The sequence below is a fragment of the Poecilia mexicana genome, unplaced genomic scaffold (assembly GCF_051168715.1).
Source record: "Poecilia mexicana isolate PSO_F unplaced genomic scaffold, ASM5116871v1 scaffold_1, whole genome shotgun sequence".
Lineage (NCBI taxonomy): Eukaryota > Metazoa > Chordata > Actinopteri > Cyprinodontiformes > Poeciliidae > Poecilia > Poecilia mexicana.
The window spans coordinates 21583577-21611544 of NW_028263370.1; the positions used below are offsets into that span (position 1 = coordinate 21583577).

General features: G+C 38.6%; 1 protein-coding gene across 4 annotated transcripts in view; it reads left to right on the forward strand.

Moving 5' to 3' along the window:
* inpp4b (inositol polyphosphate-4-phosphatase type II B) overlaps positions 1 to 27968 on the forward strand; it is a 188130-nt gene that overhangs the window by 50372 nt on the left and 109790 nt on the right. For 3 of the 4 annotated variants that reach the window (XM_088006342.1, XM_088006333.1, XM_088006335.1), the window contains one exon: positions 19765 to 19844. In XM_088006342.1, coding sequence (XP_087862468.1) covers positions 19765 to 19844 — 80 coding nt within the window. Of the gene's footprint in view, positions 1 to 11497; positions 11842 to 19764; positions 19845 to 27968 lie in introns of those variants that run through there. The other variant, XM_088006337.1, reaches the window with a different exon arrangement.

Sequence of the window (27968 nt, forward strand, 5' to 3'; positions counted from 1 at the left end):
AACATCCTAACGGTTATTTCAGACTGGTCAATCACTGTACATTTTTAGCCTAGCAATTTACTCCTATGGGTGTTTGTCCTTATGATGAAATTTAGCTCAAACAGAATCATTAAAAGCTTCTTTCTGGTAGCCAATTTCATCAACTATAGAAACCGTCCAAAGACATTTTCGTGTGCATGTCACATCTAACTTGAATTTATGAGTCTACTTTACATGACCTTTAGAACTATTTATTTTTAATTCTTTGCAGAACAATGACAAGAAGAAAGTCAGTGTTAAGAGGAAAGCCACAGGAAGTCCTGTTTTCAGTTTTTCACATGCCACATAAAGAAAGGTTGTGGTGTTGCGTAACAAAACCAACACTGTACATCACCCTGAGCGTACCTCCTCATTGTGAAACACGGCGGTGGCAGCATCATGGCGTTAAAAGGCTTTTCTTCAGCAGGGGCAAGGCAGCTGGCCAGGAGTGTGAAGAAACATGGAGCTGAATAAAGAGCTATTCTGGAATAAATCTTGTTAGAGGCTTCAAAATATTTCTCATTTAAATTAATTCATAATGACCTAGTCAAAGTTAAGATGTAAATCCATCTGAGATTCTTGACTTGATGGAAGTTGAATTGATGTTTACAGACCTCTCCGTCCAATTTTCCTGAGCTTGAGCTATTTTGGAGAAATAAGTTGCAAAGAATTCAACTTCTAGATTAAAGCTGTACATTCATTGTTGTATTTGACTCGGTTTATGCAGCAGAAGAGAAAAATATTCTTAGAAAAGCTACTGATCAAGAGAAACCGTGTTGAAACATGTCTTTTGTCTTGTATGTTAATATTTCATGGCAGCTCTACACATCTCCACTTGAAGCATCAAACTTTCGTCATAAACAATTTATTTTTCTTTTCCAGCTGCGTGCAGATTGAAGTTTATTAATAGATAAAATGACATGTTGTCTTTTTCCACCATCAGCCACCCAGAATACTGAGAGATCAGATCAGTTCAGAGAAGCAGAAGGTTTTTTTTGTCTCTGCCTTGTTCTCTTCCCGCTCAGATGGAGTTATGATAATCATAAATCCACCTAAACTATTTCCTCTCTGCAGACCTAAAGAGGATTGAGGGATTTTTTTTTTTGCTTCCTCCACAGAAATACGTATATATTTGTTGTGATCTTATCCTTATTCACAAGAGTGCACAACAGCGACTACAATATGCTCTTTCTGGATCTGTCAGTGAGCTATCTTAAAGTCACCAAGGACAAGTTCTTTCACATAAGCTGAATGTTTAGTACAAAAGGCTCTTTTGTTGCGTTTTCTATGTGAACCGGTAAATGTGTCATTTAGCCATGAAATTTGACTGTGGTGTGCTGTGAAACAAAAATATCTAGGGTCTGTTGCACCTCTCCCACTCCTTCCTCCATCTCGTTGTTTACCCGGTAAAATGTGGCGAGCGAGTCTCTGCGTAGACTCAATTTGTCGTTCTCAGTAGAAATGTTTTTGTATTAAAGTCCCACTTACAGTGCCCTTGGATCACAAACACTGAACAAAACAATCCACAAAACTAGAAACTTTGACATTTTAGAAAAAACAATCAATACAAAAAGACATTTTCTGAAAATAAGATAGATAAGCAAGTTGAAAAAAAAGACTGGGGAACAAGACTAGAAAAATAAGAAAAATACAATACTTTATAAAAATATTATATGCTTACTTGTACTTTCAATATGTCTGCCACACCATGCATAAGGTGTTGCTGAACTGGAGAGCTCCTTCAGGGACAGACGGCTGCATCCTAGGTACATAAAGGAGCGTTATCACAGATCACGGCTGTTATTTGGTCAGTTTATCTCATTTGAAGTAACATTCCTGCTGTAGTTTGCTGTTGTCTTTTTTTTACTTCTCATAAATAGTTTGTTGTTTGTATTCAGAAATTTACTGTACATAAACATTAACCATTTTTTTGAATCACCCTACTCAGTTAGGGTTAGGGTAGGTAATAACTGCACAGTATTTTCTTCTGCTGTAAAATTTCCCTTAGAGTACAGCATGTTATTCATATTTCTGTTTTTATATGTTTCTCTTGTTTAACTCTATATGCTCTGACTTGCTGTTCCCTTTGCAGCTGGTACAACTGAATTTCCGTTAATGACTTTCTAATACATAATTACATACCTAAAAGTATTCAGACTCCTCCAACTTACTCACATCTTGACAACCGAAAATGTGAAGCACTATCACATAGAACAGTAAACATATCAAATGGAAGGAAAATTAGGTGGGGGTTTTTTTTTTGGCCATATTGAAATTGGTTTATTTCGCAAAACTGCAACGGACAAAACCTTTTATGTGTCACACGAGTCACATGATCAACCACTGGATGTTACCGCTGGCAAAAACCACAAAGAAGACAACAGGAAGTACCTGGAGGATGGTGGCATGGCTTTTTTTTAATATGACTTATCGCATAAACAAACTTATTTCTGTGACTTTAATTACGTTTCTTGTTTAATGTAAACACAGCAACTGTAAAATTAATTTTTTTTTACATTAGCGGAATACCAACAAAGTTTTGCACAGATTTGTCATGGAAACGCAGCTACTGTCACCTAAAATGTTTATAAAATATGTTTTAGTTTGCGGTTTTCATGTGACAAAGGTAAAAGGGTTTGAAGGTGTGAATTCTTTTGTAAGTCTTTTGAGTCAAACTTCAGCATTTTGTTCGATACCTATGGACTGAGGGATAAATGCCTGAGTGTTTTCCTGCAGCCTCAGGTTACAACTCACCGGTTTCCAACATGTGTGTTCAGTGAACGCTAGATTTAACCGAAGCCACTAAGGGATCAGACTCTGTAGATCTTCTGGGACATCAATCTCTGTCTTTCTGCCTGTCTTGGCTGTTAACCACCTCTGGGCTGCACCACTGATCTCTGTAATTGTCTCCCATTCTTCAAAGGGAGCTAAGAGTTGGTTTGATCCGAGCTGTTTGCTTTTACAGCCCCTATAGCCCTGCTCTCTAAAGAAGAGAGCTATCAACCTCTTCAGGCACGAGTTAGCATATTATAGAACCATTATTGTGTGTCTGAGCATGCGAGTGTTAAGGTGCAAGAGACCCAGCACACTTTCGCCTGTTTAGCCTCAGGGAGAGATAGGAGCTCCTCGATGTTGCAGAGAAATATTTTCTGCAGGTTTTGTTGGAGCGTTAATACAAAAACCTCTGAGCCGTTTCTGCATTCTTAACAACATTAGAGGATTTCTGCTTATCTGATGGCATGCACCTAAAGCCTTAAATAAGTTAAAGCAGCAGATACAAAGTTAAGTTTGGCATCTTGTTTTGTAGCTTCTTGTTTTGCGCAACTTATTTCCTTCTCTGTCTTTGTGCACTTTGACTTAAAGTGCAGAGTCACAGAGAGGGAAGTTCCAAACCACAAGCTTCCATCAAACTAAGCAGATAGCAGCTTGCAAAAAGCTGCTCCAAATTAGCACTTGCAAAGCGTATTATTTTAAAGGTCTTCTGTGGCAGAATCGGTGTCAAATGACCACAACGTTGCTATCCTATAATTTAAATCCCAGTCCTCAGGTCGCTAACGGGCTCTTGAATATGGTGGTACAGAACTCCTAGCGAGTCGTGTTTACAGACTGAGCGAAGGGAGCCTTGATTTTTATCACCTAGTCTGCAGTGGGGTAAGCAGTTAAAGTTTATAGACCAGAGAACAGTGTGGGGGGAGCCATTGGTAGTTGCTCCAATGCATTAAGATCAGACTGCAGCGTTTGCCTGCGAGACAAATATGCATGACTGTAGAAATCTGATCTTCTATTTTAAAGGTACTTAAACAAATCCTTTGAGCCCTGTGTAGCACCTTCCTGAATGCCTCTGCAGGAAAAAAAAAAACAGGGATTTCTCAGTGTTGGCAGGTCACCAAGGAGAACAGCCTGAACATGATGAAGTAAGCAGTAAAGGCAGGGAAATGTGGAAAACTAATAGAGTGGTAGGAAAAGATTCATGTTCAGGGACATGCATTGACAGGCTGACGAATGCCTGAATGGAAGCCTGAATATTGGGGCTGTGTTGCTACTCCTTGGATCTTATTTGACAGAATCACTGATCCTCTGGAAGCACATTGTTTTCTGAGGAAAGGTGAGATGTATGTATGAAATGCAGCACGGTGCCTGTTGTTTATGGCTCTGTAGATCTCATCCAATATCTGCAGAAGACAGCATGTGAAAGCGGTGTCTCTTGGAGGACTGCAGTCTTTCTGCAGCCAGCCATCGGTGAGCATTTGCTTCTGTGGTTTAAAAATGAGGCAGGTGTTAATGCTTTTAAAAAAAGCAAATAGTTCAGATCTGAAATAGCTTTAGTTAAAACAGTGTGGGGAAGATATGATGTTTTATAAAACTTAATTTAGCATGCATAGCACAAATGAAATAGCAAAAAGTTAAAAAGATAATTTATCAGCTGAGAGTTTGGAGGAATTGAGTGTAGATGCAGTCGTGCTGATTTTGACATCATGGCTTTTATTATGCCAGAAAATAATTTACTCTGTTTTTGTGGATAATGAAATTTCTCAGTGACAACTGAGGGGGTTCCCTTTTTTTATAAGATAAGAAGGAAGACCTAAAATAACCAAACTATTAAACAGAGCCTTGCTGAGTAAATGTTTTGGTAGTGGGACAGAAATTGTGTTTTTGCATACTGGCAGTTATTTAAATGCATTTAAGACCTTTTAGGTAATTCTGTTGGTAAAACATCTAATTTCTGTGAAAAATAAATATTTTCAGAGTCATCTGTTCCTGGACTAAGACAGGACTGATGATCTTGATGTCTGGAGTAGATCACAGTTATGAGTTTTTCTTTTCTCCACCTGCTTTATGAGAGTTAAAGGGCCAATATTATGTAAAATCTGCTTTTTTGAGCTTTACATAATGTTGTAATGTTATTTCCTCATCAAAAACGTACCTGGAGTGTTGCCTTGATGCTTCCACGCATGTTTGAGATATCCTTTGGTCTCTATGGCAACCATTCAGCTGTGCAAAACACCTGGGTGGACCTAGCTCCGCCTTCAAGACACAGCTCCTCCTCGGAGCAGAGTTTCAGGAAGAGCAGAATGTTTTAAAGAGACAGAGGCCCAATTTTAAGTCATATTTGATACATATAGCATTTTAAAACAAATTAAGTTAACATAGTTACTTGATTATGTGTCTGGAAAACACATCATGCTCCCCCTTTAAGACCAGCAGTCCAACATGTCAATACTCTATTTTTCTTTCACTGTGACATCAGTGGTAAGTTTACCCCCTTCCCTTCACTGTAAGCTGTGATATACCTCTTTACATTTACGAATTTGAGTTTGACTTAACCCAGAATCTTTTGTTTCTTAGTTTTTATCATCCATCATGTTGCTGGGTGTAGTTCTGTTGTTTTTTTTGTTGTTTTTTTTACAGACCGTCCCACCTTTTTCCCAAAGCTCCCTTTGATAAACGGTGAAATTCTTGATGGATTTTCTGATGGTGAGCAAACCAGGTCCTGCATCTCTGGAAAATAAAGTGTTTTTCTGTCTTGTTTCTCTTTTCCCAACAGTGTTGGTTAGTTGCCAAATGTATTTTCTGTTCTGGTGTCCAAGTAATTCAATTTTAGACTCATTCATCAAAAGGACATTATTCCAGACATCCTGTGCTTTGTCTCCGTTGTCTCTGCCAAACTTTAGTCTAGCCTTCATGTTTTCCTCGGAGAGCACTTTGCTCACTTCCCATCAAAGTTACGGTTGTGCTTTTTGGCTGTACAGGCTTACATTTTCAACATTAGCAACATTCTAGGTTTTTATGGAGACTTCGCTTAGCATCTTGTGGTCTGCTTTCAGGGTGAACCTTCTTGAATAACAAGATCTGAGCATGCCGGCAGTGGATTTGAATATCCTCAACCTGTAGACCATTTTCCATACAGTGAAATGGTTCATTCCAGATTATTTTTGATATCTCTTTAAATGTAACATTCAAATTCTGATGTTCCAAATGTTCCAAAAAATCACATGACATACAAGACCATGTAATTTTAGATAGGAATAAATCAGGGGATGTAATAATTTTCTCCTTTCTTCACAGAAATGTTTCAACTGCATTTATGTAAAAAAAATACATATGATGTCTTTTGTAATGTGACAAAAAATAGCACAGAAAATACATAGAAGTTGATAAACGTTGTTACAACATTGTCTGATAAATATCTACGGTGAAGGAAGGCAGTGCAGCAAGGTGGATTAAACTCAAACGTTATTAAAAATTGGTAATTACTCTGATCAATCCTGAAGTTTGCAGAGTTTGCAAAAACCAACAGTTGTGTTGCTGCCAAAAACTTTAACTACAAGTGTAGATTACATAAATCATTTCCAGTCCAGCAGCTCCAAACATATGAGGAACAAACCAGGGAGATATTAAAACCATGTCACCAACCATATAATACCAATATGTTAAAAAAATGACTCACGTTGACCTATACAGATGTTGATCCCAATTTATCATACATCCTTATGTTTGTCTGTCTTTTACTACATAGAGGCAAAAAGTGCATTGTAAGTCTTTATAATAGCCATAAATATAATTTTAATCCATTTACTTGAAGATTTTTTTACTTCTTGCTTTCATAAGGTCTTCAATATCAAAGGTGTAATAATAAAAATCAAGTTATTAGTAGTAATTACATTTACCCTATCCCTCATATTTCTTTCTTCCTTGAGATTGTGGGTTATTAATTTAACAAGTACCTGCAATCCTCGATTACCTCTAACATTGTAGTTTTAATCTCAACATTTTAATGATCCATGCGGTATAAAGAGCTGCTTCTTTATCATATTGCTGGATCTAGGCTCATTTCAGACTGGACGTTTTAACACCACCTACTCATGTCTGACTGCTCTGTTTAATAAAAGCTGTCATTGCTTTACATGAGCAAAGAAGCAAAATCACAAAAAGATAAGTCAATTAAGAGCCCAGACCCACACACAAAAAACTTTTTAAATAAAGTTTTAAACATAATAAAAATAGCACCAAAAAAAAATAAAATAAAAAAGAAAGAAAATTGTATGTACAGGCAATAGGAAACATAAAATAACACATCCATTTTTTTCTAAGTGCAAACGAGTATCACTATTAAGATGAATCTGCTGCATGCGTTCCTCCACCCTTCACCCAACCCCTTCACTCATCACAGCTCACAAGCCCAGTCCTCTGGCTCTCAAGTGTCATGGATGATCTTAATGTTGTGTAATCAGCAGTGAAAGTCAGACGATAAGGCGCAGAGCAGCGCTCCCACAACAATGAGCATATTCTCCAACAAAAGAATGCATTTGGTTTATCAGGGACGTTGGCTACTAATGGTTTATAGTGTAACAGTTATGGGCTAGGCAACTAACTGCGGCTACAAAAGCTGCATCAGAAGATGGTTCTTTAAGGAGCCTGAGGTGTGAGTGAAGACACAAAGCAATGTTTTAGTTTTGATGTATATATATTAGTGATTTGGGGGAAACAAACAACAACAAACAATTACAGTGAGAGACAAGTTAATTCAAAATAAATAAATTCAAAGATCAGAGTTCTTGTCCTTTTCCAGGCTCGCCATCGGTTTCAAAGAGGATCTGAGGATCTGATCCATCATGAAATAAAAAAACCCGACATAAAAGGCCAAAAAAAAACATTAAGTGTTTTATCAAACAATAAGTTTGTGCAAACACACAAATGCAATAAATATCAAATTCAAATGCAATTATTAAATATCTAATAATTAAACTAAACATTTCAGTCAGGTTTAAATTAACCATAATTTAAATAAACAAAAAGAATATCAATTAATTTCAAACTAATCAATTTAAGGTTAAAGTTGAAATCAAAGTTAACTTTCAAAATATCAAGGAAAATAAAATAAATTAACTCAAATACTCAAGCAAAATGAGAAAAAGAAAATAAATATACTGCGCAATATCAATTTAAATGTAGCTACATCCTATTTTAATACATTTCATTACAACAGTGCCAGAACACGCACAATACCAGCGATTAGGTTAGCTTTGTGAAGAGAGTGGGGCGTACTAGACCACAATCAGCTGTGACAGTCTTGGTGACGGCCCAGGTAACAACGCCAAAAAGTTCAAAAGATCAAATCTGTGGATTCAGAGATTTTGGGTGAATTTCCAGGATGAATTGTCAGCAAAACGCCAAGAGCCAGCCACAATCACAGTGGAACAGGTGATGTTGTTCAAACTGCGCTGGAGGCGGGGCTTTAAATAAGTTGAAGAGTTTGGGGCAACACAGGAAGTGGGCCCGCAACAATAAAAGTCTTTACTAATTGACTAAATGCGGATTACAATAGCATCTGTGAATGTGAGCGGTATAATGATGAACACATGAATATCTGTCTGCACAAACAGAATAAACATGCTTCTCACATTGTTAAACTGACATCTTTACAAATATCCTTCCTGATAAAGGCACTTATTTTCACATATATTAAAACAAATCACATTTCAGTTTACTCGCCACATAATACCTCCCTCTTTATTTGGTAATTTGTGACAAATGTTGTGACATGTTTTCTTTTTAAAGTTGGCAGCAATGGCTTAGAACATAGTTTTCCTGAAAACCTTGCAAATCTTCTGACTCTCAGTAAATATTTCAGATACATGGACTAAAGTTTTAATCCTGTAAATATAAAAACACTTCCAGTTCTTTTCATTGCAAAACATAATATTACTGATCTTGTTAGATTCATTCTAGGCTTTAACATATTTCCACCATTCTTGTTTGAACATAAACTATTCTAATACAATGTATGCACACCAAATACATATATAAATAATGAGTATTTATCATCATATAACTGTTGGACTTTTATACCACAATAGTTAAAAGTATTTTTAAATTGTTGAGTGCACTGTTTTGAAGTGAATTTGAATTATTAAATGTTTATGTGAGAAATGGTTGGATAAATAAAACAGGTTTTGAATTCATAACCTACAGCACCGAGGAGAAAAAGAGGAGAATGTTTTCATGTAAGACTTGCCCGTTGGTTGGGAAGAAAACTTGGACTTGGATATTGTGAACTTGAGATTTTCTTGCCTTGGCCTTGCCCAAGAGAAACTATGAAAAATCACATATTCCCACATTTTTTCTGAAATATTCTGAAGAACATGCTGCGTTGGAAGCTGAGATACGTAGATTCAATGCTATTTGACACGCTGTTGGCCGGCAGTCAGCTCCTCTAGACTAGCGGCAGCAACAGTTAGGAGACACCTAGTGGAACTGCGAATCTGCTGAGTGAAACGCTGATAAAAACATTAAAGGCTTGATAGAGGAATGTTGTTGTAATGCCGTTAAAGGTGGAGCGTCCGAAAGAGCAGGAGCTTCTTAAAGAGACGGAAGCCCGATTTCAAGGTCTTAAATTACAAAGTCAAGTTTCTTTTAAGTCATGTTCGATATGTACAGCATTTTTATTACAACCAAAGTTGACATAATTACTTAAATGTGCTATAAAATGGCATTTTGTGTCTAGAATATGCATACTGCCTCTTTAAAATAGGCAGCTTTAAGTGTGTTTAAAACCAAGTATTTTTGGATTTTAACAATTCCCCGGTGGGGGTTAGAGGCTGTGACCTCTGACCCCCACCGGGGTCCATTGTATATCCTGCATAGTACAGTTTTAATGCAAACAAAGATGTTTTTTCCCTGTTATCAGTCATATAAAGGGAGCATTGTTAGGTTAAATTCTTTAAGGACACAATTTGTTAACACATCCGCATCATGGGACTGAGATTCAAGTAGAAAAAACTCAAGGACGCTGCTGTTGGTGGTTGGGTAGGAATGAGAACGTGAGCTCACCTTGGGAACTCGACCAACTCCTTTTTTCTCTGCACTTACCCCAGTTTGGAGAGACTGTTTGTGTGAGATCCTCTGTAGCTTTAGCCACCAGTGTCTTACTTCTGTCATCTTTGCACAGACTGTCACATCTGCCAACACACGCACGAAAGAGTAATGAAAGATAGATGAGCTGCACAAGTCTCTGGGTTGGTGTTAAGATGTTCGAGCTGTTTAAATAATGCTGAAAGTGGAAAGTGACATTGAGGCAGCAGCACCTTTAGGCTTCTCATTTGACAGCCACAAGGATCTCACACTTTGACATCCAACTTGTGCTTTCTGCTGTGATTTAAAGACCAATCCCTATTAGCCTCAGTGTGCTTTTCAGGAACTTAGATTCCAAAATATGTCAACATTTTGAACTTCAAAGTCTTGCATTAAATATGCCTCATTGCTGCGGGTTTGATTTTTATTTTGCTTTGATCTGGGGATTTTTTTATGCATGCAGCACATCTCTGCTTCTGGATAGTTGAATCCTATTGTAAGCTGAAGTTCAGGGTGGGCAAGCAGAAAAGAAAATCCACAAGAAACATCAGTAATCACTGACAACAAAAAGAAACATTAGTAACTAACTGAAAAAACGCACCAATGTATTTGGCATCAGCACTAGATTACATAAATTTAGCTGCAGACCCAGAGTAAGCAGTTTGTTAGCAGGCTAGAAGGCATCTTGGGTAATCTTTTGGCAGGTATGAGCTCATGAATCAGTCTTTGGCATCCAGGTCATCAATCCTCAATGTAATAAACGCAGAAAGTAGACTTTCCGCCCACTCTCCCTGACGCCACCTCCCATATCCAGAAAGGTTAACTGGTGATCACCGTGACCTCCAGTACTCGGCGTATTTGCATCGAGCTGCATGCGCTCATAAATGCTAAGTGCTGTGGTGGGTGTGCTGCTCGTCTCATTGTGTTTGGTTGTGTACCTGCTTGGGGTGATAAGGCCCAGAGTGGAGCGGGTCTTTTGTTCTGCCAGAATTAGTCATCCCCTCCGCGGCGGCAGGGGTAAATTAAACCCTGCCTAATCCAAGGTTCAAGCCCAGATAGTTAAAACTTAAGCCTGTTGTCACCGGTGTTGCTGTGTGGCTTTTTTTTTTGTCATCTGCAGCTATAAATATATATATTTTTTCCCCTGTCTCAGTTTGAGGCTGGAGCGTGTCGGCGAACATCTGATTTGAAATGCAGAGAGAGGCAGAGAGTCTGGCGAAGCCTCTTGTGTGATTCTGAAGTATGTTGTGTGTTTTTGAAGTATTTATCTGTATGCAAACACGCGAGCGAACAGGAGCAGTTTGTGGCGTGTGGCTGGAAATCATATTAATTGAAGTGGTCAGAAGTGTTTTTTTTTTGTCTGAGTCACAGGCAGCCGCTGAGGTGTGACACACAAGTCTGGGTCCTTTATATCTCACTCCTTCTTTTTGTTGCTATCTTGGTTCTCTGCCCTTTAATTGTCTGTCTTCCTTCCCTTCTGCCTCTTCCTCTTCTGCGTTGTAACCTCCTCCTCTTCCTCCTCACCCACCTACCCCACGACTCGGCTGCTTGTACTCGTCGGCTTCCTCCCTCCTCCTCTCCCTCCTCCTCCTCCTCTCTTTCTCGCTGGTCTCGCTTTCCGTCACGCCAGCCACAGCAGCAGCAGCAGTAGAGCCGCCGGCTCACTCGAGCCACTTCTCAGTCAGCGCAGACTGCAGTGTGCATGTTGGTGTGTGTTTGATGTGTTTCTGTATTTACAATGCATAAGTCAAACGGCGTTCCCGCGGCTCTTTAAAGAGCAAACAAGACATATATATGGAGTTACTCTAACCGCGGACCGGGGGAAAGATAGGTGACGGGACCTTCCTGGAGCTCATTAAGAAGAAGAAGAAGGAAGACATAACATCACTTTTTCCTCTTTCTGTCTTCTGTCAGCCCCTCCTTCACTCTCCTCACATTGTTTTACTTGCTGGGATCCTCTAACACCTAACTGTAAGTTGACTTCCTCGCGTCCGTCTGTGTGTGTTTGCTGCTGCTCCTCGGTTGGCTCTCAAATTTGTGCCTAACTGCATGTCATGACACCTCTGATGAGTTAATTAGGCCAATTTGTAGAGCCGGTTCTGTAGTGGAAGATGAACGCTGCCGAGCAGACGCCACTGACCTGTGCGGTTTGTGTCTGTTAATGAACAGGATGCGTGTTAATTATAGAGTCACATGGCTGCTGTTTATGTAAAAAGCCTTTCTGGGTGCAGTGTGAGAGTGAGCATCCTCTGCATCAGGGATTCTCTTGAGTTTGGAGGGGAAAAGGAGGAAGATTGAAAGAGCATGTCTGTGTGCGTCTTCGTGTCATTCTGTCACCTCGGGCATCGGGGAGGATCGATAAATCTGCGCCTTGAGGTGGACTGTTTAGCTCTGCCAAGTGATGAACACACTCTGGCCTTGAAGGGACCACAGAGGAGCGTTTGAGATCGCCTGAAGGCTTTTCAGCTCTCTGCACAAGTGTCCGTCACTTTCAGAACATTGTGAAAAGAAGCTTGGAAAATTCGAAAGTTTTTTCTCCTAAGCAGGCAGATCAAAAGTTTATTTAATAGGTCTGAAGCTGCAGGACCGACAGAAGCAGAAAGAAAAATCAGTCAGAGAGGTGAAGGATGTGCGAAATGACCAGAAGATGAACAAAATGTTTAATCCTGGAAGATGTTTTCTCACGTTGCTCCTCCTGTTTCTCAAGTTTTCTGGGTAGCATTGAAAATGCTTTAGGGAGCTTCATTAACTTTACGTCTTTGATGATGGAAATTTACAACAACACATGTGTCTTTGAATGTTTCATATCATTAAACTTTCTTAGCCACCGGTCAAAAATCACCTGCGAAATAAGAAAAATTTTAAGAGAAAAATAAAAAGCAACTATCCACACAAACCTTTGCTTAATCAGAATTCAACTTTTGCAAAGCTGAGTTCAGGTTCAGTAACAACAGCCTGGATTGGTTCCTGCGAGATCCGTAGAATCAGGAAATGAGTTAAACAGAACCTGACTGTCAGAACGAAGTAGGCTTAGAGATTTCAAAAAGCAAAACATCCTGACCTGTTCTGCACGAATTCAAGAAGAGATGAGAAACAAAGTCGTCAACATCTATCAGTTTGGAAAAAGTTACAAAGGCATTTTTAAAGTTTAAAGGATTCTGTTGTTCTCAGCAATAACAAATAATCAAATCATTTCAGAGAACATGGTGCTGGTAGCGTGATGATCCGAGGTTGGAGCCATGAGTTCTGCTCTATAGCAACTGGTCTAGTCAAAGTCGTCAGTTAAATCTGATTAGCATCATGCCTTTGGTTCTCAAACTGGCCACAAAGATTTAAAAACTCCCCAATGTGGGTGAATTTCTGCAGTTTTTCATATTAGTGTAGGACAAAATAAAACAAAAAGCTGAGAGAGCTGAAGATGACACAAGCCAATCAGTAGCTAGTTTCTATCATCAGAAAATTACAATTTGCATTTACTCATGTTTTTTTTCTGATATTAAATCTGCTATGATGACTTAAAACATTTAATTATGACAACAAGGGAAGAACTGAAGAAATATGAAAGGTGGAAAATGACTTTTTCGCTGCACTGTAGACTTTGGAGGCCGTTTACCAGCTGCTGTATCCCGGCTCACAGGTAATGGCTACATGGGGACGCGATGCTTCTTTATGGTGCATAACAGCCGTTGTTCTCTGGGTTATCGGCCCAAACCGAGACGAGCTGCTGTACTTCAGCAATGAAGAATCGACCACATGCATAATGAGATGCTTGGCTATTTAATTCATGACTAATCTTCTGCTGTAGCTAAGCTGTTCTGTCTTTTAATTAATATTATGCTTTTTCTCCGTATGTTCGATTAGTGCGCATGTTTACCCTCTTCTGAATGCATAATAGTAATAAACATGAGAATATGTTTTGGGGCAGCATTTCGCTGGATGTATTTGAGCATCTGTGTGTGTTTCTGCAGGAAAATGTGGAAGAGGAAATGATTTAGAGAAAGGTCAGTGAACAGGATGCCCTTTTTTCTTATCTGATGCACAGTACTGCGGAGAGAGACCGAAAAAAGGGGCGAGGGAGAGAAAAGGCTGTACTGCTTTCAGAAGAGGAAGGAGGTGAGATGTAAAAGTGAGGAGGGAAGAAAGGTGGAGAAACAGAGCATGTCAGTTTAACTCGCGGGCCTCGGGTTGTGTGGCGGGTCTCTGTGGGGTAAAAGCACCGAAGTGACCGCAAATACCTGGAGTCGAGAAGTGAAAATAAACCGACAAAGCAGTCCATGTTTTTACAGAAAACAGGAAATTCTTCATGAGTTTGCAGCGTGTTGAAAAAGTATTCCTACAAACTGGACTTTTTCACTTTTTTCCATGTTTTTCACTTTATAGCTACAAAGTTTGACATATTTTATTACAGTTTTATTGGGTCTATAAACACAAAGTATTGGCTTTCTAATGTATGAACATGCTTAGATCTAGAGATCTAAAGATCTGTACTTAGTTCACTCCATCTTCAATGTCTCTGTAAAAGAAAAGCATTCCCACACCATTATACTGCCTCCACCATGTTTCAGACTGGTCCCTTCAGGGTTTCTATCACACAGTTTTTTTAACGCAAGCCGAAAACTTCAGCTTTGTTTTAATCTGACCAGTGGATCTTGACATGTTTGCTGTGCAGCCTGTATGGCTTGTGGCAAACATTATCAGGAGTTTCTTTTTCATCTTTCATTTGATGATAACTTTATTTTTGCCAATCTATCTGTGCACAAGTCGTCTTATCAACGGCTGGTTTTCTGATGTTTTCTAACAAACATCTGAGGCGTTTTGAATTGAAACCTGCAGGATTCTCTACTAACTAGATGATTTCAGAGGGAAGTTTGTTCCGTAGTGGTATCAGACGGGCGTGAAATTGAAATATCCATCACACCTATGGGATTTTTATTTGTAAAGAAAACGTATCAAATTTCTGCTAATTTACTTTTTCGTAAATTCCAAATAAAACATTGAAGTTTGTGGTTGTAAAATGACTAATTTCCACTGCTGTCAAAACTGGGTTTTAACTCTTTTCATTACTAAAACAGGTTATTGATGAGAAATCTAGAACTGTGGAGCGTAGAGTATGAATATTGTATGCCCCGGGTGAAAGACATCTACTGCCTATTCTATCACATTATACAGAGTCTCTTGAGATGGCATTTTGTTTCAGATTGGTGCTACATAAATAAAACTGACAAGAATTGAATTGAACTTGTCAGCTTTGCTGTGTTTCAGGGAGTCACTGCGGCTCTGCTCAGCCATGCTCAGTTAATCAGAGCAGCTTTATGACCCAAAACTTCTGACAAGGTTACATTTATCATGTTGGTTCTTTTCTTTATCATTCATCCAATTTTCTCTTCAAGATCTGACCCTTGGCATTTTCATTTTTAATTGAAATCTGCCAGTTATGCTAATTTCTAAAAGTCTAAATTTGGTATAAATCTGTATGACATTTTAACTTAATTATAATCTTAAGTTTCACAATATTATTTAGAACATTATTACTCTTTTCAACAGATAGTTTGAGCGTGCTTCTCCAAAATAAAGACTAAAAAAATCATGATTGTTGTCTGACTAGTGTAATCAGTTTGGACTAATCGTCCGTACAAAGCTGAGCACATTTTGACTTCACCAGCATGCAGGCAGCTAATGAGCTTACAAATATATAAATGCCAGGAATGTAATGTGACCAATCAAGAGTGAAGTTATAATAAACTGTAGAAAAATACGGAAAGGCTTATTTACTTATTTCGTTTAACTTACAGTTCAAAATGAACATGCCACATGTCGATATACACAAAAGACAACTAAATACATTCAAACATCCAGATGCATCTTTAAACACAAAACAGGCAATGTCTATATGTTAAAATTATAATGGTAAAGAAAAAACGTGTAATATTTATAATGACACAACACTGAATTGATATGCTCATTATAAATTTAATGTTATATTCTACTATTTTGTTGAAAGTAAATATTGATCTATTCTCTGTTTTCTTTAGATTGTACTACAGATGTGTTGCATAAACAGAAATACAACGTTCTGATCCTCTCAATTTTCATAAATCGTTTTGCATATGTGTTGGTAAAACACTGCTCTGTATTTTAAACATAATTGGCAGAATACAATAGTCCACCAAGTTGTGCAGTGTCATTGATTTTAAGTTGAAGAACAACAGATTTGTTGGATTACTGTAGCCTAAGGCACAGAAAAGACACTCCAAACACAAAAAACATCCAAATTCACCATTAAAAAAATCTAAACAAAAGGTTTTTGTTGGTGTCCTCTCATAAAAGAAGTGGTGACTGATTCACACCACACAGCTGTGAATTCAGTGAAGCTCTCCATGTCATGGTCTATAATCATTTTAAATTTTCAACGATCTCCTCTGTGTAAAGTGTTTTTTAGAAAGCTCAGTTTTCTCAGCAAAAATCCAGTTTGCATGTTGACAACGGGTGCAGTACCAAGTCTTGTTCAAAAAGTCTCTGTGGTGCAGAGAGGATCTAACAACCTTTGAATGTCCCTCTGCTGCAGCACACCTGAATCAAATGGCTGAATGACGTCCTTGGCATCATTTGATTCAGGTGTGTCGGAGCAGTGATAAATTTAAAAGTTCAAAGTTCAGGACCTTGGACTTGAGTTGCAGACCCATAAGGTAGTGGTGATGGAAATCTTGTTATTATCACTGTTTGTGGCTATTCTCCTCTTTAGGATGCAACTTTAGAACTAAAAACGTTGATAATAGTCAATTAGTTCTATTATGAGCTAGCGGGTTGTTAGAGGTGTATTTACTCAGGTTTTTTTTTATAGCCTTATTTGCTCATTTCTGCAGCTTTTGGCTGTTTTTTTTTTTCAAGCAGCATAAACAATGCAAATTTCTGCTGCCAGTTTTTTTCCCATCCCTCAAATTTCCCTCCTACTGCAGGAAAAAGCTTCTTTCATCAAGCTGAGTATTACATCCAGTACGTGGGGTGGCATTACTTTAATCTGCATACAGTTACACCAGCTCTCTCTCAGGAGCCTGTCAGCAGTAGTTGTGTTTGAGCCTCAAGTGCAGGCATGAAGACTGGAAGTAGAGGTGGTTCAAAATATAAATGCTTGAATAATAACATTTATGGTGAAATAAAAAAAGAGACTGCAGTTCACTAAAACTGGAACGCTCCAACCACTGTTTTAATGGAAAACCAGGTTGGCTTGGGTCGATTTTTCCCCTTTTTGTGTTAATTTAGGTTATTTTTGTCTGATATTATCATTTGAGTGTGATTTTTTTTTTAAATGAATTGGTACACTTTTTCAGAGCTTGCAACTTGCTTAAATCTTTCTTTCAAACATATAGCACGACATAAAAGAACACCGACGACGGTGTCTGTTTCAACAATGTTGATGCACTTTTATGTTGGTCTGTGTGCTTGAAATGCCTGACTGCAAAACGAATTCCCCCTTGGGAGACAATAAAGGGACTGAACTGATCTACATGATGGCTGGGGGAACGTAGTAGACCTTTTTATGTGTTAAAACATAAGGTATTAGTAGTATTATTATATTTATATTTGTATTGTTTACATGCTTTAGTCTTGCTTTCATGAAGACCGAGAAGAGAAGAGACTTAAAGTCAACATTTTTCTTGTCATGAACCACGGACGATTCTTGTCCCATCATCTTACTCATATTTAAGAATATAATTAAGAGAATAACGACTTTAAACTTTAGAAACACAAAGTTTTGAAGTAGTTTTATAAGACTTTGGTTTACCTTGATCCTTGGTAAAATTCAATATAATTTACTTCTGTCAGATAAATGATTTACTGCTTTTTGTGTCTGACAGGCAGTTCAAAAGAATAACATACAAGCTGCCTTTTTATCTTGGGAAGCAGCAGGCCTTTTCGTTATTCTCATAGTTCTTTTAAAGTCAGATGTGAATTGGATAGAACAATAAATAAATGAATATCTACAGACATAATCCTGACTGGTACTGGTTCTGGTTGGTGTTTGTTATTCGCCTTGTCTTAAATGTGTCTATCTCATTTTCACAGCCTCTTTTTGTTTTCATTGTCTTGTGCAGGAAGGGAAGCCCAGAAGCTCTGCATGCTCTCTAACAATACCTGAAACTCATTTACATTCATTAATAAATAAATAAACATAATTCTGTGTTTGTTTTCAGAGGCGAGTCAGAGCTTCTGATACGCCTCTAAAATAAAGCAGAAATGGACGTTTTCTCTAAACATTTTAGTGTTCAATGAACCATCAGGAATGATATGGTGGAAACAAACACCTTTTGTTGTTTTTGTCCGATAAAATAGTTTGAAATTAGGCTGTGGTATTCCATCCTAAAGAGCCATTTACCCAGTCAATAAAAAATATTTCCCATTATAAAAAATGTTCATCTCAGCACTTAATGTTCATTAGCTTTGCTGGTCACCCCAGACTATTTGCTGCGGCCCTTTCTCCACAGTTTAACACGTCATCTTTGTTCGCTGCAGGTGCAGGACGTGCTGCGTCTGTATGTGTGTCAGCACATGTGTGTGTATCCGTTCAGGCCCAGGAGGGTGTGTGTTTTCTTCCAATGCAGATCTGCGTTATTGATGGGCTTGTCCCGTACTCTTCTCTCCGTGACCCAGTTCTCGTGCTCTGACGCCCCTTGCTCATTTCTTCCCTGCAGCAAACGCATGTCGCCAGAACAGCAAGAAAAAAAAGACATTAGCCAAAAAGAAAAGAATGCTGGTGCGTTTGAAATTAAAAAGATTACACGGTTTTGCCTATTCAAAACTCTTTAGTTGTTTCTTTATATTTTGATTCCTGTGACTCATCCAGGCATAAGTTCCTGAACTGGAGAGATGAACCTGTGTTGTTAGGACATTCAAGAGAGCAAGGAGTCCTTTTAAGTTGAATCTCTTGCACTTTGTATACAAAAATAGTATTTTAGCACCAAAGTTTGATTCCAAAGGAGCTATCCAAGGTCTCTCTGATCTTTTGTTGGGTCTATGTTGGATTGATTTCTGCTTCTTACAGAATTGATTTTCAGAAACAGTTCTTGTATTGGAAGTCAATTTTCAGGGCTGACATTTCTTTTGTCTTTTACCTGTCTACTTTCCTTAGATTGCTGAAGCACTCTATATCAGGCATAATATTGTGACCACTCGTCTAATAGTCAGACAAAAAAGACTGAAAAAGTCACCAACCATCAGGGAGTACAGCTTCATAAAAGGCAAGCTTTGGAATAATGCTTAGGAAGATGGTTTGTACCAAAGTAGAGTCACACTAATACTACAAACACACGATTATCTGACCTTCTCATACTCACTGAACACCTTCCACTGCCTGTTTTTGGGGCGATGGTAGTTCAGCAGGTAGGAGTTCATCCTGTAACCAGTCAAAGAGCCCGGTGCCACCATCAGTGTGTGATTGACTGCAGAGCTTTGGAGTCCTCTGAGCTATTAAAGCTCTATACAAGCACAGGCCAGTTACCATTTCTCCTGCTTTTAACACGTCACCTCTGATGAGGAAATGTTTGTTTACTGCCTAATCTCACCCACTAACAGATGCAATAGATTATCTGTGTTATTTACGTCGTATGTGAGTGGTTATATTGTTGACTGACTGATCTATACTGGAGAAAAACTGGGGAGATAATTAGCGAGATCCAGCTAAAGTCCAAAGGTGCCTGTTGACCAGATTCAACAGAAAGTTTGGTTTCTCTGAGCCAAAGGTAAAGAAATCAGAGGCGCTTTGTAACTTAGTAAGTGGTGAAGCGGTGACTGTCTGATAAATGGTCGTTTTATATATGCATGGTGCCGTTTTTGATCATTCAGTGACTTTTCTTGCTGAAGCACTTCACTGATCTGGGTTCTGTCTTGTCTCTGCAGAGCTCCTTCCTCGGTAGCGCTACCTTTTCCATCGGGGATCTGCTGAGGGCTAAAGATGGACGACTGACCTTGAGCCTGAGGTGAGAGCATGTTACTTTCATTCTCACTTTTCCGTTTCGCTTCTTAGAGTCTGCTGATTAAGAACTGGCAGATCAGCCTGAACATGACACCGAGTCAGGAAGAGAGAGCTTTCCACAGATGTTGTAACAGCAGGGGTGTTGCATGAGCTGCCACAGTTGTTTGCTTCAGACATGTTGTGTTAATATCAGGGAATGCAGGTCCCTCATCTGGGCTGTCTTTCTGTTTTCAGCACATAGGAGAGGAAATGAATGTGTCTCTGGAAGAGTTTGAATCAAATGTAAGGAAAGCCTTAAAAAGAGGCCAAAAATGATTGTTTAGGGTCAGGTTTCTACGAGACAAGTTTCTCTGAAGATTTGTTTTGCACCAACGTCTTTAAAGATCAGCCAACAGCAAGAATCTGCTCTTTGCTTATATTTACTAGCAGAGTAAGAAAACTGAGGCATTATGCAAACATTATGCTTCATAGTGATAATTTTGCAAAAATAAAAGTTCAAAACATAACTGAGGTGTTTTGAGGTGGCTCAGGGAAGATGTTAGATTAGATTTAGATATTAATTAACATAACTTAAATTTATCTTGGATGTATTCAGTTACTTGCAAAAAGCAGTATATAACTAATGTATTTACTGGGATTTTATTTAATGGAGCAACACAAAGTGCTGCATGAATTTGAAGTGGAAGATGTTTTTAGAGCATTTCACTCATAAAAATCTGGAAAGCTTCTATTTTCATCCACCTTTATATTGATACCTTGAAATGAAACCCAGTGCAAACATTTGCCTTCAGAAGTCTTATAAAGCACATGTTCGTAGTTTCATCTTTATATAAACCCAGCTATTCTGAGAGAACATTGTTGAATAAATAACATCATGGAGACCAATAAATATAAGAAGTTCACCTAGACTGATCAGAAAAGGAGAGCATCACCCAGAGAAGCAGTCGAGTTGGTAACTCTGGAGAAGCTGCAGAGATCCACGGCTCAGGTGGAGAATCTGTTTATATGGCAACTATTGTTTATGCTCTCCACAAATCTGGCCTTTATGGGAAATTCACAAATAGAAAGCTGTTGTTGAAATTAATTAGACTTTTTCAAATAAATTTAGATGTAGCAGTGAAATCTGCTCAGGTTTTTGCCCCCGTTTTCCTCCTGTTTGGAGGGATAACAGTGCAGCATCGTTTCCAAACTGTGACTGATGCTGCAGATTGTATGGCAATTCATACACAAATAAAAAATATAGACTCAATTAAAATATATATCATATTGTAAATTATCATATTCTAATCTATACAAATAAAATAAAAAAAATGTCCTACCTGTTAGAAGTTGGTGGTGACTAAATGCTGTTTACTTCTGCTGAAATTATTATTTTTGATTATTACTATGGGAAGGGCTGGCTGTGTACATGCTTACCAACATTATTTGCAAAGCGAGGAAACTTGCTTGTGTTGAGATTTCCATAAATAGTAATAAATATGTGCGGCTCCCGCCTAAATGCATACATAATGTCTCATTCAAACGCTGGCAAACTGCATCGGTGCAGAGAGATTCTGTTTCCTCAGTAGAGCTGTTCAGACCCTTGTCTCTACTTCTACAATTAGAAGAACAAACAAGATCCGGTTTGCAGACATTTATGATCCACAGAAAGCTTTGTGAATCTGCCATAAGTGCAGAGGATGGGTAATTCGGTTACTTGATTCAGATGTTTTGGACATGTTCTAAAACGTCCAGGACTGAAGTTGGAGACCACTGGATTAAATGAAAAACATGAGATAAATCCAAGTGAGAATCTGTGGCGTAATTTGAAAGTTGATGTTCACAAACAATCTCCATCTGATCTTTTTGAACTTGAGATCTTTAGCGAGAAGAATGAGCCGAAATGCCAGTCTGTGGATGCACGGATTCATCAGGGCAGAATTTAAATACATTCCACACTATTCAGATTTTTACTTATAAAAAACATAGAAACAATGTATCGGAATCGATCATATGCTACTTTTTGTTGGGCTACCACATTATATCACAATAAACATGATGGTATAATGTGACAAAATGACTGATTGATTTCCAGCTGCCAGTATTGGTGATGATCTGCTGACCATCAGATCATGTGGTTTGCTCCAAACTTTCCCAAATTTTCCAAATCGATTTTTACAAATTCTCACCTTGAACAAAGAGAGTGTTAGTATTGTTCATAGTGGCAGACCAGAAGGAAAATGTTTCTGCTCCAACCTTTGAGTCATCTTTCAGACAAATTAAAGATGTGTTGCCTTCTTGAAGCAGAGGCAGTTCTGTGACAGCAAAGTAATCACAAATGGTGGTCTTGAGCGATAAACTGGATTGCCTTGGCTGCATGGATGGAGGTGAAGGTCAGCAGGGTTACCATGGGGACCAGGATCCCATATACTGGATCAGAGAGGGCACTCGTGGTGATGCTATGTTGGATATTCCTAACCGTAAATAAAATGTTCATTTGGTGTTTGACGTTTGTAGATTCTCAACTTTCTGTTTGTGTTTAGTCAACCGACACAAAATAAGACGCATGCAAAGAGTAGAACAAAATAAGCATAATGTTTTATTGCTGGATAAAACAGTCTTTATTTCCGCAGCTACTTTTTTTCCTTCATCTTCAAGCTGTCAGTCTGTGTTCATCCTGACTCTATTTCCTTTTCACTTTGCACTCTAGTCATATCTGGAAATGTGTTCCATCAGCCATCTCCTCTCATTATGTGCCTTTTTTTTCTAATTTGTTGTGCCATGTTTTCCATTTCCTGTAGGTGATCCCTAGTCACCAGGCTTAATTGTATCTTGCAAGACTATAAGAGATGCAGTCAGGAAAGAAATTACAACCTCATTCCCTCATGTGTGTTTGTATATTTGCTCTTATGTAGAGCAGAGAGTTAACAAAGCTGGGATTGGTTCTGCAACCACTGGAAAGAAATGTACAAATATTAGTTTTTACGCAAAAATTACAGATGTGACACAAAACTATTTCATTTCAAACAACTCCTCTCCAACATACAAGAGTTTATTAACAAAAATAGTTCACCAGTCCAGTTAAATTGTTTATTAAACAAACTCACTAAGTCAGTAGCACTCAACTAAACTGCTGAGAAAAATATAAAAGAGTGATGAAATCAGTAAATGACTAGAAACATTAAAAATATACAACAGCTTCCGTAGTTTAGCCAGCATTTAGCTTTTGAGAAAATGGGACACTTAGCACATTTTTATGACTTTTTAAATACCCTAGTGGCAATAAAGGGAAAGAAAATTTCCATAATATGAAGTAAACTTGCGTTGTATGGTTAAAATGACCATCAGTCAATAACCTCATAAAACGCTGTGTTAATTGCAGGCAACATGACCTGCAGGTGGAAGGAAGCTTTGCTTGCAGAAAACAACAAAACGCTGCTAATTTATCTCAGACAAAAGCCTTTCTTGAATGGTTATCCAGCCAGCAGGCCATACTGTCTTGTTTTTTGGTAATTCTCAAAGATTTGGTCCAAGTAAACAGGGTCTTGGGAAAGGAAGTTCAGAAAGAAAGTGTGGAAACTATGAGTCAATTCAGTTTTAACAATTACTCAAAAAGCTGAAAAACTGAGGGTTTTTCTATACAAGTAGAAAAGAAAGACGAGAAAAAAACCAGCTGATGTTGTGCATCCAGTTTGCCTTTCTGTTGCCATTGTTGGAATAAATGTGTTAGTCTGAGTGAAACATGCGTAAACACACACAGACCCACAGAGCAAATGGCCCACATTTGATGTGCAGTTTGCCTGTTGCTTCATCCAGAGAGAAAACATTTAGATGACGAGCAGCTTTACATGCATCTATACTGTATGATTCACTCTAGGCTGTTTGACCTGTGGAAGAGTTGATGACTCACACTACAAATTAGTTCTGCTGGGCAAGCAGCGCAGGAGCTGCAGCACTGACATGGGCAGGAATGCAGTTCAGTGTGCACAAACAGATGCTTCATTTAAATATAATGTCCTAATCCCCACTCAGCCAGTTGTTGCAGAAAGTCGGTTAATTTGAGCTGCTTCGCTCAGCACAGAGAATTTGGGCCCGCTTTATCTCCACAAAGCAAGGATTGATTCCCTTCAGTGCATCTCCAAACCAATATGGCTCTGGCCAACTTCTTTTCATAAGCTTTGGATTTGCATTGCTTGCGAGCATATGTGGAGAGAAATTGGTATTTGACTAGCACCACTGAGAATATGTGATTTTCCTTTTCTTTCTTTGTCCCTTCAGCAAAGTGTGCTGTGCTACGAGGCTGTCTGGCTCAGGGCTTATTCCTTATTCCCATGAATTTTCTGCATTTCAGCTGCTCTCTCAGGTCTCACGCTCACTTTCATGCGAGACTGGTTAGGATGTTTGTCACGGATTGTTTTTGTTTGCCGTGTGACACGACCAGTTTGATTTGGGTCACTTTTCTGAGCGGTTCCTGACAGTGTCGTGATGAATGAGTGGGAATGTGGGATGATGGTCCGTCTCTACCGTAGACATCAGAGGCCATTGAGATGATAATGAGATTTTACCTTTTCTGCATGTGTCAAGCAGTGTTGACTTGAACATAAAAGGAAAAAGGCAAACCAAAATAATTGTTGTCTGTCTGTTGATTTAAGAGCAGACATGTAATGCAAAATTACAAAATCTTACCAAGTATTTCTGGTCCAGTTTCTAGTACAAATATATCAGCACGCTTGAAATTAAACAAAGCTAACTTGCAAGTAGCTTTTCTGCAAGTTGGATTTAAAAACGGGCAACATTTTCCTGTTTTCTGTGAATTGTAGCCTCAGTTCCCTGTTGGTGTTTCACAGCAGTGTGTGGTCTTCAGATGCTGTAGCCCACCTGCCTTCAGAGATGCTCCACATAGCCTGACTTCAATGAGCTACTGTTGTCCATCTTCCATCTTAAATTTATCAGTCTTTTCTCCTCTGATAAGTCCTATTCTTCTACACAGTCATTTTCATCTTTTTTGATCATTCTCTGTAAACCAAAGTGCTAATTGTGTCCAAAAAAACCAAACAGAAAAACAGAATGAATCACCAGTTTTCTCAAATACATCCCTCTCTGAATGAGCTGCTGCCATATGATCAGCTTATGTTGTGTTTTCACTGTTCAATACAGTCACTAAAGCTGCAGATATAATAAACATCACATACAGTACATTAAATATGCAGTCTCACTGAGGCTTATCAAGAGTTATCTCCATGCTGTTGTTGCCCTGAGGCTTGCAAAGAGCTTGTCGTAAATCCCTCTGGTTGTCATATATGAACTCGGGTTCCCTCGTGACCATTACTCACGCAGAGTGAAGCAGCTGACTGTAACTTCTGGAGTCTGCCGTCTGGTTTTAAACATCGGGCTTGACTAGTTTGACAGACGGGATTTAAGTCTGAAACAGTGAAATGTTTTAATTGGAGATTTTCTTCCATTTTTTATAAACAAGAAATAAATATCCAAGCAGATATTTGCACTAGAAACTAGGCCAAAAATACTTGTTTTGTTTTTGCGGTGTGTGTCTGTCTGCTGTTAGGGCTGAAGGTCTCTGGCTGTATGTTGCACTTTCTTTTCCACCTCATAGGTGTTGAATGTATTCTACTGGGATGTGCTTCATATGAAAATGTGCACATCAATGCATGAAAACATACTTATGACTTTTCCACTAGTTTTAATTTTTCAATTTCGTCTTTTTTTTGTGTTTTGCATTAATTCTTTTTCCTTCCCAAACTCTTCGACTGTTGTTCCCCTTTTGCACTTCTCGTTATCTCCAAAACTTTATATGCTCAACAGCAGAAGCACTCTCTGACCCAGTTCTGCAGCTCGGAGTGAGATTTGATTTTGATATGAATTTGTAGGCTTGTGTTAAGGGTGTTTTTATGTGTGTGTGTGTGTGTGTGTGTGTGTGTGTGTGTGTGTGTGTGTGTGTGTGTGTGTGTGTGTGTGTGTGTGTGTGTGTGTGTGTGTGTGTGTGTGTGTGTGTGTGTCTGCATGCATGTGCGCATTAGAGATTTACTGCAGTAAGTCTTCATTTTCACAGACCAGAGCTCTGCTGCCTTGCTTCATGGCTTATTCATCCACTCCCACCGTTCTTTACTGTTCCACCACTGACAGTTTAGGCCACTATCGTGATAATATCGTTTTTAGAGTTCTTAGGATCACCCTGCTCCAATTCTCACACTTATCCACAGACATCCTACTCTGCCTCACACACAATATCCCCTGTGACCGATTCTATCTAAGCTTGACCTAAAAGACTAAAGATCAACGATCTGATCCGGTTAAAATGGAGAAAAAGAATGTAACTGTAGCTTTGTGTGCACATGTGTGTGAGTGTATTATTTCTCGCGCTCCAGTGACATTAATATCAGCAAAAATTCGATTTGCCCACATTGAAGCTATTATTTATCAGTTTCTGCTGAAAATGAAGAATCCAGAAGACAGTTTGTTGGTCATTTCTAATGGATGAACCATATTCTCGTTCATACACAGGGGCATCTAAATAAATTAGAATATCAATATAAAGTTGATCAATTCTCATATTTCGTGGATGAATCATACAGAGTGAAATGTGTCAAACATTCATTTCAGGGTTTTTTTTCTGATCATGGCTCAATTTCATCATTTCAATTAAACTTAGTTTTAATGCATAGAAGTGGAAATATAACAATATTATACAGTATATTCACTCAATATTTGATGAAGATTGCTTTTGCATGAATTTCTGCATCGATGCAGCATTGAGGTGATCAACCTGCGGCGTCTCGTCTTCTTGGTAACCCACCATTGATTCTCTCCGGGCTTTAGGTCAGCCATGCATGCTGGCCAGTCGAGCAAAGTGATACCTCGGTCATTAAAGCAGGTACTGGCACTTCTGGCAGAGAGGGAAGGTGCCAAGTCCTGCTGGAAAATGAAGTCAGCATTTCCATAAAACTTGTCAGCACAGGGAGCCATGATGGACTCTAATAATTTTCTGGTAGCCAACACCCCCAAATCATTACTGACAGAGGAAAGTTCAGACTGGGCCTCAAGCAGCGTGGATTCTGCACACCTCCTGTCTCTCTTCAGGTTTTAGGAGCTTTATTTGGAAATGAAATGCAGATTTTACTTTTGTTTGACAACATGACTTTAAACCACTTGTTCAAAGGGAGCACAGATCTTTGTCTAAAAGATACAATTTTGCAATTGCTGCGTTTCCATTAAGTAGGAAATGAAATTAAAATAACACATGAACAAGTTTGTTCACACATCATCAGTGAATCAGACAGTGACATGTTCCCACTCCTCACCTCGTCTTTGACTCGGCTCTATGACTTCTTAAAATGACTCAGACCCATGACAACAGCAACTTAATTTTAACCCTTTGTGCTTCCTCCATCACTACGCAGGAGTTTCTGAGACAGAAGTAATTTATGTTGAAAAAGGCTTGAAAATGGCAGCGAAACTCACCTGACTGTCCAAGTAAAACATTCAGGTTTCCATTCTGGAAAACATTAAATTGAAGTGTTTCTGAAGGGCTTAATCAGAAAGTGGAAAAAAAGAGAATGGAAAATTAGTTTTTTCCAAATAATATTCCCCATCACTTTATCTTCAATATTTACCTACTGTCTGTCAATTAATACATCCATAATTTTTTTTCTGCAGTGAATTTTTTTTTTTTTGCTGCAGAAAACTAAGAATTGAATAAAGTTTAAAATGTCAACAGAGTCCACATCTCCAGGAAGCAATCGTTTCTCAATAGCCGAGGTTCTGGTCCGTCTGTACGAAGCGAAGCGTAGAACACGGAGCTGGTTTCTACAAGATGAGCAAAAAAGGCACTTATATGCATTTTTAGAGGCTGTCTCAAGTATTTCAGCTGTTCTGCTTCCCTAACCACTCTATTTACCTAAAGTGTATCAGAACCCAAGCAGTTCTTTGGATATTGACATGGTGATGACAATACATTTCTGAGATATCATACGTAATCACTAATAATCAGGATGACTATTTACAATATTAATTTTTATTCAGGACTTTTTTCTCCTTATCTTCGCATCAGGAAATAGAAAACATATGTACTGCAGCTCTTGGTGGAGGGAATAAAGAACCCTTATCGACGAGCATACACAGATGGTGGGAAATG